Below are 19,424 nucleotides of genomic sequence, written 5' to 3'. Positions count from 1 at the left end.
TGGAAAAAATGACATGTTTTAATTCCTAATGTTCATAGTCTAACGTCATGCATGCACTAGCAGCAACTGACTGGAATGGATCAGGACCATCCGAACATCATTTTTTAGATTGCTAGAATGGATCCTGTCAAGAAAGTGACTGGAATGCAACTGGACCAGGAATGAGTGGATGAACCGGTTTCACTGTATCCTGTCCAGGAACCGTTCAAGGGCAGGAACGGAACCTGAACAACCAAACGAGCCCTTATTATGATCCAAACACCCCTTGTTGTGGGGGTGGAATTAGGAAAAAAGAGAGCCGTGTTGATGCAATCCCAATTGTTTGCGTTTAGGTGGTGATGGGTTAAAATACCTTCAAATTGTAACTGACCTTTCTTAGAAAAAGCCTATAGCTCTCTTGACCTGGTCAAACTAATCAGAAAGTTAGGATTATAGTGAGAGAAAAAAGTTCTCAATACACTGAACAAGGTAGGGTAGTTGTTGCCCAACGTGTCAGAGTCAACGAGACCAACCTGTTGAGCTTTGAAGCCCTCAAAGTCAAAGCTCACAGACTCAGCCGTCGGCCGTGGAGCAAGAGGTGCTCGGCGGCCACGACGCTGTCCCGCGGCCATGGACTCCGGGGAAGGAACCCCAGCTGATCAGACTCGTCACGCGCCTCTACCTTTGGTGGCGGCGGCACAGGCAAGGTGTTCGACGAGGTGCGTCCCAGGCCTCCCCGCTCCCGAGACGCCAAGGCTCGACGATGTGTCGGAGCCGCGGCACCGGCCGTGGGCGGACCTGCCGGCGGACATCCTCGGCGTCGTGGTCGGCCGCCTCGCCCTCGTGGAGGACCGCGCCAGGCTGCGCTCGGTCTGCCACGCGTGGCGCGCCGCAGCGCGCCTCCACTGGCGGCTGCCGCCGCCGCTGCCCCTGCTCGTGCTGTCCGACTTCTCGTTCTCCAGCTTCCGCGCGGAGGGGACCGTGACCGGGGCGCGCCTCCGCGTCCCGCTGCCGGGGAGCGAGACGGCGGGGGCTGGCAGCGTCGTCCGCTGCGTCGGCTCGTTCGAGGGATGGCTCGTGGGCGTGGAGGCCGACCAAAGCCGCGACATCGGTGACCACCGGTGCTTCTTGATGAATGCATTCTCCCAGGATGTCGTCCGCCTCCCGGCTCCCTCGGCAGCCACCAACTCCGTCAACACACAGAGCAAGTCTCTGTCTCTCCCCATCGCCAATAGCTCCGGTGTGATGAATTGCGTGACCAACACCGCGCACCGTGCGATGTCGTTTCGCAAGGTGGCCCTGTCATCTTCACCGGAGTCCGGCACCGGTTGCGTTGTGGCTGCCATCTCCATGGCCAAGGATACTACCGAGCTTGCTCTGTGGCGACCTGGAATGGAGTCATGGTGCGTGTGTTATGGCAGCTGTGTCGGTAAGTTCATCGATGTCATCTTCTGCCGGGGGAAGCTCTACATGTTCAGTAGCAGCGAACTCACCGAAGACCTCTTTTCCTTCGAGCTCTCCGAAGGCGACAACGGCGGCCTTATGGTCTCTCGTGTCGAGCGGCGTCACATGGAAATGCCTGGGGTCACGGAAGGCTATTACCAGAATTGGAGCATAGTAGAGTGGCGTGGAAAACTTTTAGTAGTTGCGACGTACACAGGCGGTGCTGAAGTTCGGCAGAGAATTGTCGAGGTTAGGGTGTTTGAGGCGAGCTTGAGCACAGAGCCTGTCAGGTTCACTGAGATCAAGAGCTTGGATGGCGACTGCATCTTCATCAGCCCATGCAGCTGCAAGTCATTTCGTTCATGTCAGTATGATGGAGTCGGCGGCGATCTTATCTATTTTATTGATGGTTACCTCTCCGCTGACAAAAATGTCCGACCTTTCGATAAATTAGTGTACAACGTGAAAGATGGTACAATGGCACCATTTGCTGCAGACATACCAGAGGACAAACTTCAGGCGCCAGATGGCATGCTGATGCATCCAACATGGTTATTTCTTCCTGAATAAACTGCTGCAGGTCAGCTTTGCTACTCTGATCTGAAATTTCCATGTAACGAGACTTAATGTACGATGCTTGATTTGGGCCAGGCGCCATGGTGTTGTATTTCTGAGAGCTGAAACAATGGTGATATTGTTTTATGCCTGATTCCAGTGATTGTAAACTTTTGCGTGCTTAAATTGTTTTCAAGTTCCTATGAGAAGTCTTGGTGCTTTTGCGCTTGTGGTAAAGTCATTAATTAGTTCCTATCTAAGTATATGAACAATGGTTTTTAGATTTGCTTGACACTATAATTTCTCTTGCAATTCATGATTGCAGTGTTTTCGGTGTTTTTAGGTTTGCTGCTTCTTATATCCATATTTCTATATATTTGCAAATAAAAACAATAATGTCGTATCATGAAGACTACATTTGACAACGGAAATGCATGTACAAATTTCATGTATTTAATATCAGAGTCAGAAATTCCAAATCTGTCAGTGGCCAGGTAGAAGTTGCCATGCAATATATTTAGGGAAAAGTCCAGTTTTCACTCTTGAAGTATCAGAAAAGTCCGATTTTCAATCTTCAACTACAAAACCGGACAACAAGCGCCATCGAAATAACAAAACCGAATAAGTTTGGCCCTTTGAGTGGTTTCAAAGGTGGTTTTGCATTGCATTTTATAAAAAAAAATTCTGGTTAGATCTGAAAAATCAAAACTAATTCGTTTTAAATTAGAAAAATATGAAATTAGTACTAATTTTTTTATAAAAATGTAATGTTGCTCTATTTGAGTCTTATTTATTCAAAAATAATAGGCATAATTACAAGCAAATAAATACTAGGAACATGAAAAAATTAGATCCGAATAACTGATAAATAGAGTGCCAATAGATAGGTTATATTTTTAGAAAAATGATGGCACATGTTTCGTATTTTTTTATTCATTAAATAAAATACCACCTTTGAAACCACTTAGAGGGTCAAATTTGACCGGTTTTAATAGTTGGATGGTCTTTGTTATCCGATTTTGTAGTTGAAGATTGAAAATCGAACTTTTGTGATAGTTTGAGAGGTGTAAAGAGAATTTTTCTCATATATTTATATATATATATATATATATATTCAAAAGTCATCTATTTGACTGAGGTCAGATCGACTCCATAGAGGATAGAATTACACAAGCTCAACTGCCCAGAAACACCAAAAAACAACTGCAGCTATGAATTGCAAGAGAAATTGATATACGACCATAGAAGCACAGTAGCAAGCAAATCTGGAAACCATTGCTCATATAGGTACTAAAGAAAAGCACACACACACACACAAAAGCACTAAGTAAAACTCCACATATGACCTTGAAAAAAATTGAAGTACACAAATTTACTACTAAAAACAACCTCGGAAATCAAATTATTGGGAATCTTTTTTATTTTTTTCCGTCCTTTGGTCAATCGCCAAGCACGCAAGTTACTAATTCCGTGTTTGTTTGAGCTATGCTTTTCAAAAGATGTTTTTTGAGCATCTAATAAAAACTTGATTCTTGTAAAGCTAGAAAATATATTTCAAACTGGCTCTAGAAAGAACGAAATCTATAATATAGATAATGCTTCTCGGTAGCTATCAACAAACTCTTCCAGACTAATTTCTGGTTTCTAATAAAATACAACATTTGCTTCTCAAAAGCTATAGTAGTTTCAAGACTTGGTTGTTTATTTGAGCTTTCTAATTACGAGAAGCAAAAGCCAGTCATTAACGTATATATGACTTTTAGGACAACGACAAGCCAGGAAAGTACAGTATTGCTTTTACCAATCGCCAGGTCTGTACGCGTTCATTTTCTAAATTTTCTAAATTGCCATGGCTGGAGGAGGAATAAGGAAGAAAGAGAGCCATTGGATGACATGTAAATAAAATCCCAATTGTTTGTTTTGTTTGTGGGAGGTGAGGGTTTCTAAAATGAAACATTCCCAACATATTGAGCAAGTCTTGGAAGCCCTCAAAGTCAAGTCAACCTGATCAGCCACTGGCGCTAGGAAACCATCAAAGTCAACCCTCACAGGCCCAGCCTAGCACCCATCCATACAAGAGATCGATTCACCCGTTGCCCATGGAGCAAGAGGACCCTGTCCGGCGGCCATGGATTGCTGGAAAGGAACCTCGGCTGATCAGGCTCGTCACGCGCCTCCACCTCTGGCGGCGGTGGCGCAGGCACGGTGCTCGACCAAGTGCGTCCCGGCCCCCCCGGCTTCCGAGACGCCAAGTCTCGACGAGGCGTTGGAGTTGGAGGCGCAGCGCCGGCCGTGGGCGGACCTCCCGGCGGACATCCTCGGCGTCGTGGTCGGCCGCCTTGCCCTCGTGGAGGACCGCGCCAGGCTGCGCTCCGTCTGCCACGCGTGGCGCGCCGCGGCGCGCCTCCACCGGCGCCCGCCGCCGCCGCTGCCACTGCTCGTGCTGTCCGACTCCTCGTTCTCCAGCTTCCGCGCGGACGGGACCACGACGGGCGCGCGCCGCCGCGTCCCGCTGCCGGAGACGGAGGCGGCGGAGGCTGGCGGTGACGTACGCTGCGTCGGCTCGTTCGAGGGATGGCTCGTGGGCGCGGAGCGCGACACAAGTCGCGGCATTGGTGACCTCCGGTGCTTCTTGGTGAACGCATTCTCCCGGGAAGTCGTCCGCCTCCCGCCTCCTTCCGCCGCCACCAACCCCGTCGACGCACGCAGCAGGTCCCTCCCCATCGCCAATGGTGGCGGCTCCGATGTGGTGATGAGTTGCGTGATCAATGCTGCAGAGTGTGTGACATCGTTTCGCAAGGTGGTCCTGTCATCTTCACCGCAGTCCGGGACCGACTGCGTTGTGGCTGCCATCTCCATGATCGAGGATACTACCAAGCTTGCTCTCTGGCGACCTGGAATGGAGTCATGGTGCGTGTGCTACGGCAGCTGTGTCCCTAAGTTCACTGATGTCATCTTCTGCCAGGGGAAGCTCAACATGCTCAGTTGCAGCGAGCTCACCACAGACCTCTTTTCCCTTGAGCTCTCTGAAGACGACGACGACGACAGCGGTCTCATGGTTTCTCGTATCGACTGTCGTGAGATTGAATGGCCTGAGGTCACGGATGGCTATCACCAGAACTGGAGCATGGTAGAGTGGCGTGGAAACCTCTTGATAGTTGCGACGTACACGAGCGACATCGACGATGAAGTTTGGCCGAGAATTGTTGAGGTGAGGGTGTTTGAGGCGAGCTTGAGCACAGACCCTGTCAGATTCACTGAGATCAAGAGCTTGGATGGCGACTGCGTCTTCATCAGCCCGTGCAACAGCAAGGCATTTCGTTCATGTCAGTGTGATGGGGTTGAAGATGACCGTATCTACTTCATTGATGGCTACCTCCCCCCGGATAAAAATGCCCGCCCTTTCGACAAATTTGTGTACAACATGAAAGATGGTACAATGGCACCGTTTGCTGCAGACATAACGGAGGACAAACTTCAGGCGCCAGATGGTATGCTGATGCATCCAACATGGTTATTTCCTCCTGAATGAACTGCTGCAGCTCAGCTCTGTCACTCTGATCCTAACGAGTCTTATTGTACAGAGCACTAATTCTTGATTGGGGCCAAGTGCCACGGTGTTGTATTTCTGAGAGCTGAAACAAGTGTGCTATATTGTTTTATGTCTGATTCCAGTGATTTGTTTTTAGTAGTAAATTCATGTGTGCTTAATTTGTTTGCAAGTTCATATGAGGAGTTTTAGTACTTCGGCTGTTCGGCATCTGTGGGGGAATCTATAGTTCCTATCTATATGAACGACTGTTTTCAGATTTGCTGGACAATATGATATATGCTGCTATGGCTGTATATCATTTTTTCTTGCAATTCATGGTTGCAGTGTTTTTGTTGTTTTCTGGGCAGTTGAGTTTGTGGAATTCTATCCTCTAAGGTTAATTTGACTACAGTCAAATAGAAGATCTTTTGAATAAGTGGATTCCCAGGCTGACTCTGGCTCCAAGTGTGTCGCGGCTGCCATCTCCATCATCAAGAGGGCAGTTAAGCTTGCATTCTGGCAATCTGGGATGAAGTCGTGGTGCGTGTGCGATGGTGGCTGCATCACTGAGTTCATTGATGTTGTCTTCTGCCAGGGGAAGCTATACTATACGTGCTCAGTAGCATGCAGAGAATGCACCACAGACCTCTTTGCCTTTGAGATCTCTGAAGACAACAATGGCCTGATGGTTTCTCGTGTTGACGGTTCTGTAGTCGAATTGCCTGTGGTCAGAGATAACTATGACAATGCGTGGAGCATAGTAGAGTGGCGTGGAAAACTACAACTAGTTGCAACATACTATGGTGATGCTGAATTTAGGCACATTATTGTTGAGGTTAGATTATTTGAGGCAGACTTAAGCACAAACCCTGTCAGAGTCACTGAGATTGAGAACTTGGATGGGGACTGCATCTTCATCAGCCCATGCAGCAGCAAGTCATTTCGTCATGTGATTATTATGGAGTTGGAGAAGATCTTATCTATTTCATTGATGGTAACCTCTGCCCTGAAAATTTGTGTACAACATGAAAGATGGTATGATGGCACCACACTTGCTGCAGACGGATCAGAGGGCAAATTTTGTGCACCGGATGACAGACCGACGAATGCGGCATGGTTGTTTCCTCCTGAATGAACTGCTCTGATATCCTAATGTTTTCAATGTGCGAAGCACTGGTGCTGATTGAGGCCAGGTGCCATGGTGTCTTTCTCATTAAGCACTGAAACAAGTGTGCTGTCCCTTTTTAATGTCTGTTTTTAGTAGTAAACTTATTCGTCCTTAATTGGTTTTCTACTTCCTATGTGGATCTACCATGGCATACTTGCAAGTTGCAACTTTTGAAGCCTGAGAAGGTCACTAAAATTCGAAGTGCGGCTAAAACAGTCACCACCGAGCTTATATGGCAATTTGTTGCTGCTAAATTGGGGATATTGGAACTGAACATGCATATCTGATGATTACATGGTAATCCCTTCGTCCTGTAATATATGGCATCCTAGCATTTTCATAACAGATTAAGAAGATAAGAAAATAATGCATGTACCCCTATTTAATATCTTGTTTGTTTGTCACTTTGCTGATTTCATGGTCGTTTGGAAATAATTAAGTCTTCAAAACACCTTAGGATGCTTTATATTTGGGTACAAATTTTGAACCCTTCGATGCCTTATATTTTAGGACGGAGGGAGTAGAGTTGCATGTTGTAAAAAATTTGAACCCTCCAATACCTTATATTTTAGAACGAAGGGAGTAGAGTTGCATGTTGTAATGGAGGCGTTCACATTGACCTTGGGACTTGGAATTGGCTTCTGGACTGAATTAGATGCTCAGCAGCTGGTGCCATCTCTTTAAAAGGTAAAAAAGTTACCTGTTCATTCCTCTTCAAGTGCAGTGTTCTTATTGAAAAATAAGAACGGGTGAAAGTGTGGTTACATTGAGATGTTAATTCTTCTTTGTTGTGTAATAGTGATAGGCTGGCATAGGGTCATGTAACGGGTGAAAGTGCCGAGTAATAAAATCTCAGTAATATTTTTCAGAAAAAGGAGTGTTCGTCCTTGAAAGTTGAAATACCCCAGTGTGTTGCATAGGATTCACGATTAACTTAGTTGCGGTACATGAATGTAAATCCATCAACCTCATCTACCTTTGTTATTTCTTCTGCCACACTGCCACTAGATGTGAGCAAACCTCGGTCTTGGCTGAAAAAGCTAAGTAAATTTTGGAGCTAAATTTTGTGCCTATAACCACCCCATGGTGATCAGGCCACACTTGAGTTTTCTCCTTTTTGTCAAAAATAATTAAAATAAATTGTTGGGTTTAGGCTTAACCTGGTACAAAACTTTTCAAATTCATGTTCTTCTATCAAAACCTGACCATGCAAGAGTCATGGACTGGCCAAATATGTTGAGCTTAGATCAAGCCAAAAATGCCTAGATCTAGTCTAGATACACCTATACGACTATACCGCTCACTCAGTCTAATTGACCCACACTTATGCTTTCTTATTTCTTCTCCCACCCGCCACCGCTCGCTTCCAACCTAATTAATCTCCACCTACCTCTTTCACATTTCTTGTCACCCTCCACCTGGCTTCACCGCCACCGCTTGCCCCTAACCTACTTAATCGCACCCAACCTTCCTCATTTCTTCTCCCATCCAAGATCCATTGCGCATCCATTACTCACACCTAGAGGCACTGCATCCTGAGCGCCCTCCTCGCTGCTCAAGAACACCTCCTTTCTCGTTCATCACCACCGAGTCCTTCTCGCCTCAAGCATCACTCCCTGCCTCCACAGCTATATTGTTCGATCTCGGTGACGCTACTGCCACCCTCAAATCACCGCCGATAAAAACCATCGAGAGACGCCGCGCCTATTGATTTTCATCGCCCACCACCATGGCGCCATCCTTCACCACCGCAGCACGAGGCGTCCTAGTACATCGTCTTCCGCTCGCCATCTAGCCAGTTTCACCGATCATCGGTTTCCAGATCAAGTAAATCTCCACCATCAAACCCTAGATCTATTTTCCTTGAACCTTAAATCCCCAACCTTAGTCGTTTTTTAATATATTTTTTTTCGATTCTTTGGAAAGAAACAAACGTTTGGGCCTAAAGTACTATCCGAGCGGCGCCTGATTAAGCCCGGGCCTTTCACTGTACTCCGGCAAGCGGTGGCTTCAGCATTTGCAGTTTTGCACAAACGAAACCATTTCTCCCTTTCGAATCAGAACTCAGAAGAACAAGACGGTCTCAATCTCAGGAGGCAAATCGTCTCCCTGCTCCTGCTGCAAAAACTAGATCGCCAATTCAATCAATCGCAGGTCCCGAATTCGTAAGCGCCCATCGATTAAAAACGAAAAATAACCTGCTCGATTCTTTACTCCTGCTGCTTCGGCTCAGCTTGCTCGGATGTTCGGATTCTTCAGATAAAGAGGCCCACGGCGCTGGTTCCCCGGCGGCGATGAATTCCGTGACCGAAACCGCCGGTGGTGAGTACCTTCCTCTCCCGTACTGCGTGCCCCGTGGCCGTTGATTTTGGTTGCCGCGGAGCGTCACGGTCCCAGGTGGGTGCCTGCTCGTGCAGGCGAGGTGTTCGACGAAATGCCCCAAGAGAAGAGGGCGAGAACCGACGCGGGGGGCGAGGACCCGCGGGGGTCGTCGTGGGCGGGCCTCCAGCCGGACGCCCTGGGCGTCGTGCTCAGCTTCCTCCCCTGCCTCGCCGACCGTGCCAGGGTGCGGTCCGTGTGCCGCCAGTGGCGCGCCGCCGCGCGCGGCCGCGGCGTGGTCCCGGCGCTGCCCCTGCTGGTGCTCCCCAGGTTCAGGTTCGCGGGCCTGACCCCCGGGGGCGTGCTGGCGCCCGCGCGGCGCGCCTGGATGCCGCCGGAGCTGGACGCCGACAACGCCTGCTGCGTGGGGTCCTCCGACGCTTGGCTCGTGGGCGCCGGACAGGCCGGCGGCGAGTGCTTCTTGGTGCATGCCTTCTCCCACGAGGTGCGCCGTCTGCCGCCCCTGGGCAGTTCCGACTGCTCTCTGCGTAAAGCAGTGCTCTCCGCTTCACCGGAGTCAGGACCCAACTGCATTGTGGCTGCTTTCATAATCCGCTGGTCCAAGCCTGAACTGGCGCTCTGGAGGTCCGGGATGAAGTCATGGCGCGTTTGCCATCATGCTCTGTTTGCTGGGCACATCGATATCGCCTTCTATCAAGGGAAGCTGTACATGCTCTGGAGGTTCACGCCATGCCTCTTCGCTTTTGAGATCACTGAGGATGAGCGTGGGGTCGCCATCTCTCGTATGAAGGATTGTATGATCGAAAAGCTCCTCCCTAGCGCTGTTGGGTCCAATCATGAATTGAGCTGCAACATGGTGGAGTGGAGCGGGAGGCTGTTATTAATCATCAGATACTATGGTGGTTATGGTTACCAAGCTAGGCACAGGGTTAAGGTCAAAGTGTTCGCGATGGACATGAGCACGCGAACTGAGTTGAGACTCACTGAGATCCACAGCTTCGGTAGTGACTGCATCTTTGTTGGCTCAGGTGGCGGCAAGTCCTTTCCTGCTGGTCGGCATGACGGAGTTGAAGGTGACCTTATCTACTTTGGTCCTGATCATTACAACCCTCATGATGCATTTGTGTACAGCATGAGAGATGGTAGGACAGGGCCCATTGTTAGGCCATCACCTTGCGGCACTCGCGCATCGGAGCGGAACCTCGGTTTCCCAGTGTGGTTGTTTCCTTCCGAATGATTTGCTTCAGGAGCAAATATGATCTATTGGGTGGTCAGGTGCTGTGCATGGTGTTTTGTAACTCAATCTGTCGGAGGGTTATGCGTGTTCATTCCGTTCTCATATTCCTGCCTATATGGTGAGGGATAGCTTAACTGCGGAAGAACTGAGGTCATCAGCAGAAACTGATTTCTGCAATGCTTTTGTACATGCCTCAAATGGTCTACATGCAAGTTTTAAATTGGCACATCTCATGCTGTTTACCCCCTCTCATTTTGTCTGTTTTACCTTCTGGGGCTGCTGTTTCTTGTGACTGGATTCATATGGATCATGGTGAAATATTCTGCATTGTTAGAGGCATGCATGCTGTCTCTTCGAGCGGGATCTTAGTTCTTAAAAAGATAGGCGGTTAAAGTATGTTAGTAAATTGCCTGTACTGTGAATCTGGAATAGTAGAGGGATTAGTAGGGAAATTGCAGATAAATTGGGAGAGAACAGCAGCAGAACAAGAACACGGGAACGGAGAGGAATGGGGGGAGTTGAGAGTTTCAGTTAACGATTCACTTACACGGGCTGGGTCATGTACTCCACTTAGGCTCGAGTTGGGCTCGCAGGCCCAACACACACATATCACAACCATTATTCGGCCCACTGACATTCTATTCAAACATTTTTCGGCCGCGCCTTCACCCTGCAGTCCTCCACTTCCTGATCCTCTTCTTCAAATATGACAACGTGGTGTGTACCATACTACCATGGCAATTGCTAATTGCGTCGTCATGTTCAGGGGTATGCAGGCCATTCTTCCATTCTAGGGGGAAGCTCTACATGTTCAGCAATTTCACTTTGAAACTTTCTCTCTTTTTTTCCCTTTGAGATCTCTAAAGACGACGGCGGCCGGGTGGTTTCTTGTGTTCAGTATGGCACGACAGAGAATCGGAACTGCAACATGCCTATCATCAAGGTACCGATATACGCAGGTATTACAAGATTTTAGAGAATGCAGTCATGGGACTGATCCTGGAATAGATGTATAGTTACACAGATACATGGAAAAAGAAAAGAACGGGTATATGCCAATAATGATCTGAGGTAAATCTAAAGATGCATAAACATAGAAGGTTGCCGTGATGCATATTATATTACCGCCTCCTTCTACTCTGCGCGGACGCCTCCTGTTAGGGGTGGTAAAAGATCTTAAAATTTAGCCTAGCTAATGTATTGGGCAGGGCTCAAAAGGAATCAGACTTATATTTTATATAATTTTAAGCTTAGAATACTTAGAGATTAAGTTGGCTTGTGAAGAAAATATTAGGGCTATTATCCATTACCCCACTCCTACCTCATGTTACCCGTGGTGTGGGGCATGCTCGCTGATGCGCCCCAGCTTGCGGGCGGCCTTATCCGGTGACCACGTGCGGTGCCATGGCGGCTCACTGGCGACATTGTCTGGAAAAGTGAAAGTAAGCCCTCTTAGCGGTACTAACGGGAGAAGAATGGTTCCTGTTTTCTGAACTTAGGGCCTGATCCAATGGAAAGAGAAAGAGAAAGAGCAAAACTTTTACTCTTTTGCACTTTTTTTGCACTTTTGGATCTAAACACCTCAAAGTCCAAAAGGGCAAATGCTACCGTAATTTTGCTAATTATGGATTAATTAGGCTTAATAGATTCGTCTCGTCATTTAGTCCTCATCTATATAATTAGTTTTTTAATTAAACTATATTTAATACTTCTAATTAGCGTCCAAACATCTGACGTGACAGGAGCAAAAATTTTGCCGTTTGCCCTTTTGCCATTTGCCCTTGGATCCGAACATAGCCTTAAACAATAATATTCACACATGTGGATGATAACTGAAAAGAAACAATATTTTGGAAATACAAAATCAATTTAATAAGATTTGACATCAAAGCAAGACACATACAAAGTGTATTTCTTAGATTAATTGTCACAACTGTTTGGATAGAAAAGCCAATAATCACAATTATTCGGAAACAAAAGAAGTTTAACAGTTTTTAGCAATCTCCACCTACTTAGAGAAAGGAGGGTTTTATCCAGATAGGAGATGGCCAATTCAGCCAAGGATAAAGAACATGTGAGACATCAACAAGTTTGGACATGCTTTGCTCCGCCATACTCCAGATACCAACTTCTCGCCGGTTATACTTCCTAAAATTCACATACTCCAGGCAGTCGTCGGTTATGTAAGCACAATTCGGTTTTAATCCATGGAAATTCACATTGAGGCATTGGAGCCGAGAAACAACGCATAGTCTAGCAAATCCTTCAGCAACTCCAACCTCTGACCATGGAGGTCAACCTTATAGATCTCTATATCAACAGTGTTGAGCTCTAGACATGGGTCCTGGCCCCCTTCCTCGTCCATGCCGTCCGATGGACACATGCAGTCCGGTGGGATGTCCACCGGTGCTAGCGAGTTGACGTGGTCCCAACCTCCAAACTTGCAAATGTCACCGGCCGGTGTCTGAACTAGGTACTTGGTCGGAGTGCCCGTGCCTCGCACGCCGTCGAGGATCATTCAGGCCACCGGCGAGGACCCGTTGAGGTCCAAGCTGACTATGGAGTCATCGATCTGAAGCAGGTAGAACAAGCCGTCAACGTCGGTGTACATGGCGTCCTGGTAGAAGCACCTCCTCCGGAGCCCCGTACAGCTGCCTGGCGCGACCCAGGTCCAGCGGTCGTCGCCGAGCCTGGCGAAGGAGACCTCGCCCATCGGCATGTGCAGGAGGAGCACGACGCAGGCGCGGCCGGCGGAGGGGCTGGCCGAGAGCACCACCCGGTCGTGCATGTAAACGTGCGCCCGGTCGATCTCCAGGATGATCGGCTCGGAGCCCGGCTCGTCGTAGACGGCGTACGCGGGGCCGCCCTGCTCGTCCGTGCCCATCTTGACGTTGTGGAGCGTGGTGACGGGCGGGAGCGCGGCCTGGACCCCCCGTGATGGGGTTGAGGAGGTGAAGGTTGGAGGCCTCGTCGGCGGTGACCAGCCAGCCGTGGCCGGAGCCCAGCAGGGGCCGGTGGGCGAGCGGGCCGGCGATAACGCCGGAGCCGCCCTCCGTTGCCTGTTCCATAGCGACGAGCCCGCCGCCGCCGCCGCCGGTGGGGGAAAATTGAAACTTTGGAACCCGAATCGTGGAGTGTTGCGGCTTGCTCTGTTCCTCTCACCGTGGGACTCTTTTTTGGGAGGCGCCGCCCCCTTTTGATTGGGTCGGTTTGGTTTTCTTTCGAAGCGAAAGATGGGTTCGATTTTATAGCAGGAGGCAGAAGGTGCAGAGGCAACCAAGACGACGCTGCTTTGCCATATTTACCACTCTCAATATTAGCCATCAGTTTTTAAATCGACTTTGACATGTTTCATGGAGTAATCGTTACTATGAATCATATATACAGTATGAGTTCATACATATCCAAGAAACCCCGCGGCAGCTCGGGTCATGGACGGCGATGGGTTTCGGCGCCGGTACATCCAGTGAGCTCCTTAACCCCCTGCATTGCAAATGCGTTTTCTGGGGTCGTATCGTCTGTGGTGTTTGCTGGAATGTGTGACCCATTCGGCCGCTATTGTGATTTTGCAGGTGAGGTGTTCGACGAAACACCCCGTAAGAGATCAAAGCTGGAGACTGACGTGGTGGTGCGTCGTGGGCGGGCCTCCCGTCGGACATCCTGGTCGTCGTTCTTGGCCTCCTCCCGTGCTTCGCAGACCGCGCGAGCGTGGGCGCCGTGTGCCACCACTGGCGCTCCGTCGGGCGCTCCAACATCCTGCTCGGCCTGCACCCACCGCTGCCGCTGCTGGTGCTTCCCAGGTTCAGGCTCTGGTGCTTGTGCGCTGGGGTGCCGATGAGGGCCACGTGGCATGTCCAGATGCCGCAGGAGGTGGCAGCAGATGATGTCCGCTGTGTTGGATCTTTCCAAGGATGGCTTGTGGGCGTGGCTCCTGTCAGGGATCGTGGGGCCTGTTACAGAAAATTCGATGGCGAGTGCTTCATGGTGAATGCTTTCTCGCATGAGGTGGTGCATCTGCCACATCTGAGCACTTTCAACCATGGGCTTTCTGGTTACTCTCGTAAGGCTCTCCCCATTATCCCGGTCAACAATGGCTTCGGTGAGGTCTACTTCACAACCAATGACAAATATACAATGTCGCTCCACAAAGTGGTACTATCTGCTTCACCTGACTCAGGGTCCAAGTGCATCGTTGTTGCTTCGTCGTTCCACACCATTACACAAACACTTGCTCTCTGGCAACCTGGGATGAAGTCTTGGCATGGTTGCGATGGCCTTCCAATTGTTGGGCCCAAAGATTTTGCATTCTACCAGGGGAAGCTGTACGTGCTCTTGAGGTTCATTCCGCGCCTCTATGCCTTTGAACTCGAGGAGGATGATCATGGGGTCGTCGTCTCTCGTGTTGAGCATTGTGGGATTGAGCCACTTCATGAACACCGCATTCAGGGTCGTGGTGTATTGAGTTGCAACATTGTGGTGTGGCGTGGCAACCTATTATTAACCATCAGAAGGTATGATGCTACTGGTAAGTTCTGTACCAAGCGCACACTTCGTCAAGTTGAAGTGTTTGCACTGGACTTCAGCACAAACCCTTGTGGACTCACAGAGATACACAGCTTTGATGGTGATAGTATCTTCGTTGACTCATGCAGCTGCAATTCCTTTCCTGCTGGTCTGTATGATGGAGTTGAAGGTGATCTTGTCTACTTTGTTGATCAGTATAGTAAATATGACGGCGGTTCTTTCGACCCTTCTTATGATACATTTGTGTACAATGTGAGAAATGGTACAGCAAGGCCTTTTGTTGTCGAGTTATCACCACATAACTTTGGGGCACCAAGGGGTAAGCTCGATGTCCCGTTGTGGTTGTTAGCTTCCAAATGAGCTGCTGCTGAGCAAATGTGATCTTATAGGCTATTTTGGTGCTGCCGTTTGCTTTCTGCGTTCTGAAACTATGGTGCTGTCGTGTGGCATCTCCATTTCTAGCTGCATATGTTTTGCAGGATGTCAGAACTGTAGAACTATGATTCTTCAATGCTCATATGTCTTGAATGCTTCTACATGCAGAGTGTTAAGTGGCACATCTGCTGGTGTTCTGTTTCTCTTGTCTGCTTTCCACGTCAGTGAATACACTAGTGCTGTCTGTGATGTATGTGTATGAAGCATTGCTGGAATATTATGCTACGAGTAGCGGCATGCTGTCTCTTTGAGCATGATCTAATCAGATAAAAGATATTGTGTAAATGGTTGGAATAAACATGCTTCCTTTCTAATGGAACAGGACATTGCCATATTAATATGAATCATGAGTACATAAATCTTTTTTTTCAAAGTGGTTGGTTTGGTTCATACTAATTAAAGGTGAATATTTCTCTGTCATGCTGCTGAATCATTCGCTTGTTCATAAAAATGCTGAGTTCTCGCTTCCGTTTGAGTTCCATACACGGTGATTATTTCGTACATACAATTTTCAAACCAGAATCATCATCGGCATGGAAAGAAATGTAAAAAACGGTACGCTATCTATCTACTTTGTTCCTGATTATTGCACCCCTCATGACAGATTTGTGTACAACGTGAGAGATGATGGTATGATGAAGCCCTTGTGTCGAATTATTAGGTTGCAACTTTGCAGGAACTTGAGTTCGATGGGCAGCTATTTTCGTTTTGTTGGTCCTGGCAATTGGACACACCAGCAGCCCACCACGATTGGACCCGGGGATATTTTTGCTGGAGAAGCATGGGCCAGCTGCCCTGTGCCACCAGCGCAGACGGCAGCAGACCGTGCCGGCTCCAGAGCTTCAGAAATTGGAACCCTGAAAATTCTCTTCTGCAACTGATTGCTTGGTTTGGATGAAGTCTGAGTGGGCGAACTTCGCATGATGGAGAAGTAACCATTGCGTGATTTGCTCCCTCGTGAGTCATGAGTACGGAAACGTCCAACGTATGACTCATGAGTGTGCCAACGTCCAACGTGTGATACAAGGTGAAGTCTATCACAATTCGGTTCCTGCTCCTTTGCCCTTTATAAATTTGATTGAATTCACAGGCTCGCAGCCCTATACCCAGTGTGAAATGTGGATGCAAAATAACATGGCTGCTCAATAGACACTTAAGATGGTGGTGGAAACTGAAGAGCACATATCATTTGATCAGCCCCAATAACTTGTGCAAAGGGGCCAAGAACCTCGCCTTTGTCTATCTCCAGAAAATACCAAATCAACCACCGTATTGAAATGGGTCATGATTCAAATTCAATTGTTTGGATGGCCATTAAATTAGCTTTTGGAATTCTCAAAAGCAGCTAAATTCGATTCATGTTTGGATGTACACAAATCTAGGATTAGCATTTCGGCATGGCAGATGACCAATAGTCCAAGGCAAGCACAATGACCCTCCTTGCTGCCTACGCACGGGGTTCTCCTCTGGCGGCGGCTCGACGAAAGAAGCCACGGACACAAGGAAGAAAAGGGGGCCACGGCCGTGGCCGTGAAGAAGAAGAAGAGGAGGCCGCAACATAAGAAATTCTAGTGATATTTTCATGCTTTTAGAAAACAATCTAATATATTATTTTAGTGTAGGACTTGAAGCCATTTATCATAATGCAAAGTTGGGTGAAAATAACTCAATTTACATGAGGAGATAAAATAGAAGAATTTCATTAGAGGATAAAATGAACCAAACGATATTTCACATAACCATGCCATAGTGAGTCTCATGAGTGAAAACATAAAAAAGATTATGTGCAATTTGATTGGTTCATCTTTTTTCTTTCTTTTATGACATGTGAGCGCAAAGACGCTTACATTGCACTTTATAATAGTTTTTACTTTTTAAAAATAGGGAAGAGTAGGAATTTCTATGTACTTGTTTTGTTGCGGTAAGCATTGAAACAAAGATACGTAGAAAGTATGATTATCACAGAAGGACCCTCGTGTGCAAATGCAAACCATGAATCATGGCCACACTAGCGCAGAAGCAAGAAGCCCTGCGGAGGCGGAGCCACCCTCCAAAGGAGAGAAATTTGCCATTTCGCTATTTTTAAAATTTGGATTTCGTCGGAATGCCACCCCGCAAATGGATTTCACCAAAATATCATTATAAAACGGTACCGACCCGTTGGAATATCTTTTCAAATTTTATCAGTTCAGTTTCATTTTCTTTGTGATTTACCCACACGAACTGAACAAACCCAGTTTTAAGAATGGCGAAATAGCAAATTTGTCGTGGATGCTGACGAGCGAGTTACGTGTTGGTCCATACCACTGCATCCGTGACTCCTTGTTCACGCGACTTGGAAAGCGCCTCCAACTCCAGCAGCCGTCTCGAGGAAGCCCGGCCGGGAAAGGGGCTCATCTCCCCGGGGGCAAGGATCCCAGGCGCCGCAGCACCCTCCGGAGGCCATGGATCCGAGCAGAGGAGGCCCAGGATGGAGTCGAGACCCACCTCTACACGTCCGCACACCCCACCGGCGCCGGGGCGCGCCATCACGGCCGTCGCCGTCGGTGGCCTTGGTGCAGGAATGGCGTTCGACGGAATGCCCTAGGGCTCCTGAGCCGCCAGGGCCCGGCGCGGGGCGCCAGCCCCAGCACGGGCCGTGGGCGGACCTCCCCGCGGACATCCTCGGTCTCGTGGTCGGCCGCGTCCCCCGCGCCGACGACCGCGCCAGGCTGCGCTCCGCCTGCCGCGCGTGGCGCGCCGCGGCGCGCGCCCACGGGCGGCAGCCGCCGCCGCTCCCGCTGCTCGTGCTCTCCGACTTCGCCTTCTCCTGCTTCTGCGCCGACGGGGCCATGACGGGCGCGCGGCGCATCCGGCTGCCCTCACGTGAGATGGCGGTTGACGTCCGCTGCGTCGGCGCCTTCCAAGAGTGGCTTGCCTGCGTGCAGCTCAATAAAGGTCGCTACTTTGGTGACAGCCGGTGCTTCTTGATGGACGCCTTCTCCCGGGATGTTGTCTGGCTACCGCCACCTTCAGTAGCCACCCATTTCATTGATCAGTACAGCAGATCTCTCCCCATCGCCAATGGCTCCGGTGCAGTGCATTGCACGGTTAATGCTGCACAGTATGTGATGTCGTTCTGCAAGGTGGTCTTGTCCTCATCACCTGACCCTGGCTCCAGGTGTGTTGTGGCTGCCATCTCTGTGCACAGGAGTGCAGCTAAGCTTGCTCTGTGGCGGCCTGGGATGACGTCCTGGTGCGTGTGCCATGGAGGCTGCATCAGTAAATTCAGTGATATCGCCTTGTATCAGGGGAAGATGTACATCTTCAACAAGCTCACCACAAACCTCTTTGTCTTTGATATCTCCGAAGATGACAGTGGCCTGATGGTTTCTCGTGCTGTGCGCTGTGTGACCAAATTGCCTGAGGTCAAGGGTAGCTATGGACAGAGGTGGAACATGGTTGAGTGGCATGGGAAGCTATTGCTGGTTGTGACATACCTAGGTGCAGAAGGCTGGCACAACATTTGTAAGATCGGGGTATTTGAGTTGGACTTGAGCACAAACCCTTTCAGCTTGACTGAGATCAACAGCTTGGATGGTGACTGCATTTTCATCAGCCCGTGCAGCAGCAACTCATTCCGTGCGTGTCAGTATGATGGAGTGGAAGATGATCTTATCTACTTCATTGATGGTGGGCTTGGTGGCCTCTTCCCTGCTAAAAATGGACCCCCTTTCCATAGATTTGTGTACAGCATGAGGGATGGTACCATGGCACCATTTGCTGCAGAAATACCAGAGGACAACCTCCGGGCACTTGATGGCAGTCTGATGAATCCGACATGGCTTTTTCCTTCTGAATGAACTGGTGCAGATCGATTTGAGTCCTAATGAGTATGAACTGGAAGTGCTGATGCTGTTTGGTGTGAGGCGCCAAGCTGTTTTGTTTGCGACATAGAACAAGAGTATGCTGTTGTTTTATGTATGATTCCCGTCATGCTTGTCTGAATTTGACGGCTTTTAGTATTTAACTTATGTGTACTTCCTTTTAAAATTCCTTTGTAGATTGTTAGTGGCTATGCATTGTTGTCTTTGAACTTGAATATGGTGATGGCATCTTTTGCCCAGGAATTGAATCACTGCACTTTAGCCTGAATTTGAGCTGTGTGATGCGCCTGGTTGTTCTAGTTCCAGTTTCTGTTACATGTCTGAGTCATGCCATATATAGCGCCT

At 48.7% G+C, this 19,424-nt stretch overlaps 5 protein-coding genes and 1 pseudogene across 8 annotated transcripts; 5 read left to right on the top strand and 1 right to left on the bottom strand.

The window, feature by feature from the left end:
• Positions 1-609: 609 nt before the first annotated feature.
• On the top strand, positions 610-2,068 carry LOC112872308. The gene has a single exon (XM_025935414.1). It carries the CDS (start codon positions 610-612, stop codon positions 1,990-1,992), a length of 1,383 nt encoding a protein of 460 aa, XP_025791199.1. The 3' UTR covers positions 1,993-2,068.
• Positions 2,069-4,105: 2,037 nt separating this feature from the next.
• LOC112903832 lies at positions 4,106-5,622 on the top strand. The gene has a single exon (XM_025935413.1). It carries the CDS (start codon positions 4,106-4,108, stop codon positions 5,507-5,509), a length of 1,404 nt encoding a protein of 467 aa, XP_025791198.1. The 3' UTR covers positions 5,510-5,622.
• Positions 5,623-8,621: 2,999 nt separating this feature from the next.
• On the top strand, positions 8,622-10,480 carry LOC112903129. Of its 3 annotated transcripts, none has more exons than XM_025972344.1 (3): positions 8,622-8,831; positions 8,937-8,999; positions 9,095-10,480. In XM_025972344.1, the coding sequence occupies exons 2-3, from the start codon at positions 8,972-8,974 to the stop codon at positions 10,252-10,254; spliced, it is 1,188 nt and encodes a 395-aa protein (XP_025828129.1). In that variant the 5' UTR covers positions 8,622-8,831; positions 8,937-8,971; the 3' UTR covers positions 10,255-10,480. The 3 variants fall into 3 exon arrangements, with proteins under 3 accessions (XP_025828129.1, XP_025828128.1, XP_025828130.1); XM_025972343.1 differs by having other exon boundaries at positions 8,622-8,842; XM_025972345.1 differs by having other exon boundaries at positions 8,911-10,480.
• Positions 10,481-12,239: 1,759 nt separating this feature from the next.
• Positions 12,240-13,682, bottom strand: LOC112903831 (annotated as a pseudogene).
• A 521-nt stretch (positions 13,683-14,203) lies between these two features.
• LOC112903121 lies at positions 14,204-15,161 on the top strand. 2 transcript variants are annotated; one of them, XM_025972337.1, is made up of 3 exons: positions 14,204-14,353; positions 14,440-14,765; positions 14,907-15,161. In XM_025972337.1, exons 1-3 carry the CDS (start codon positions 14,294-14,296, stop codon positions 15,136-15,138), a joined length of 618 nt encoding a protein of 205 aa, XP_025828122.1. In that variant the 5' UTR covers positions 14,204-14,293; the 3' UTR covers positions 15,139-15,161. The 2 variants fall into 2 exon arrangements, with proteins under 2 accessions (XP_025828122.1, XP_025828121.1); XM_025972336.1 differs by having other exon boundaries at positions 14,440-15,161.
• A 2,284-nt stretch (positions 15,162-17,445) lies between these two features.
• LOC112903077 lies at positions 17,446-19,322 on the top strand. The gene has a single exon (XM_025972287.1). It carries the CDS (start codon positions 17,658-17,660, stop codon positions 19,053-19,055), a length of 1,398 nt encoding a protein of 465 aa, XP_025828072.1. The 5' UTR covers positions 17,446-17,657; the 3' UTR covers positions 19,056-19,322.
• Positions 19,323-19,424: the final 102 nt, after the last annotated feature.

Source organism: Panicum hallii, chromosome 8 (assembly GCF_002211085.1).
Source record: "Panicum hallii strain FIL2 chromosome 8, PHallii_v3.1, whole genome shotgun sequence".
NCBI classification, from domain to species: Eukaryota; Viridiplantae; Streptophyta; class Magnoliopsida; order Poales; family Poaceae; genus Panicum; species Panicum hallii.
The sequence above is the reverse complement of the archived record's forward strand: the minus strand, read 5'-3'. Positions and strand labels throughout refer to the sequence as shown.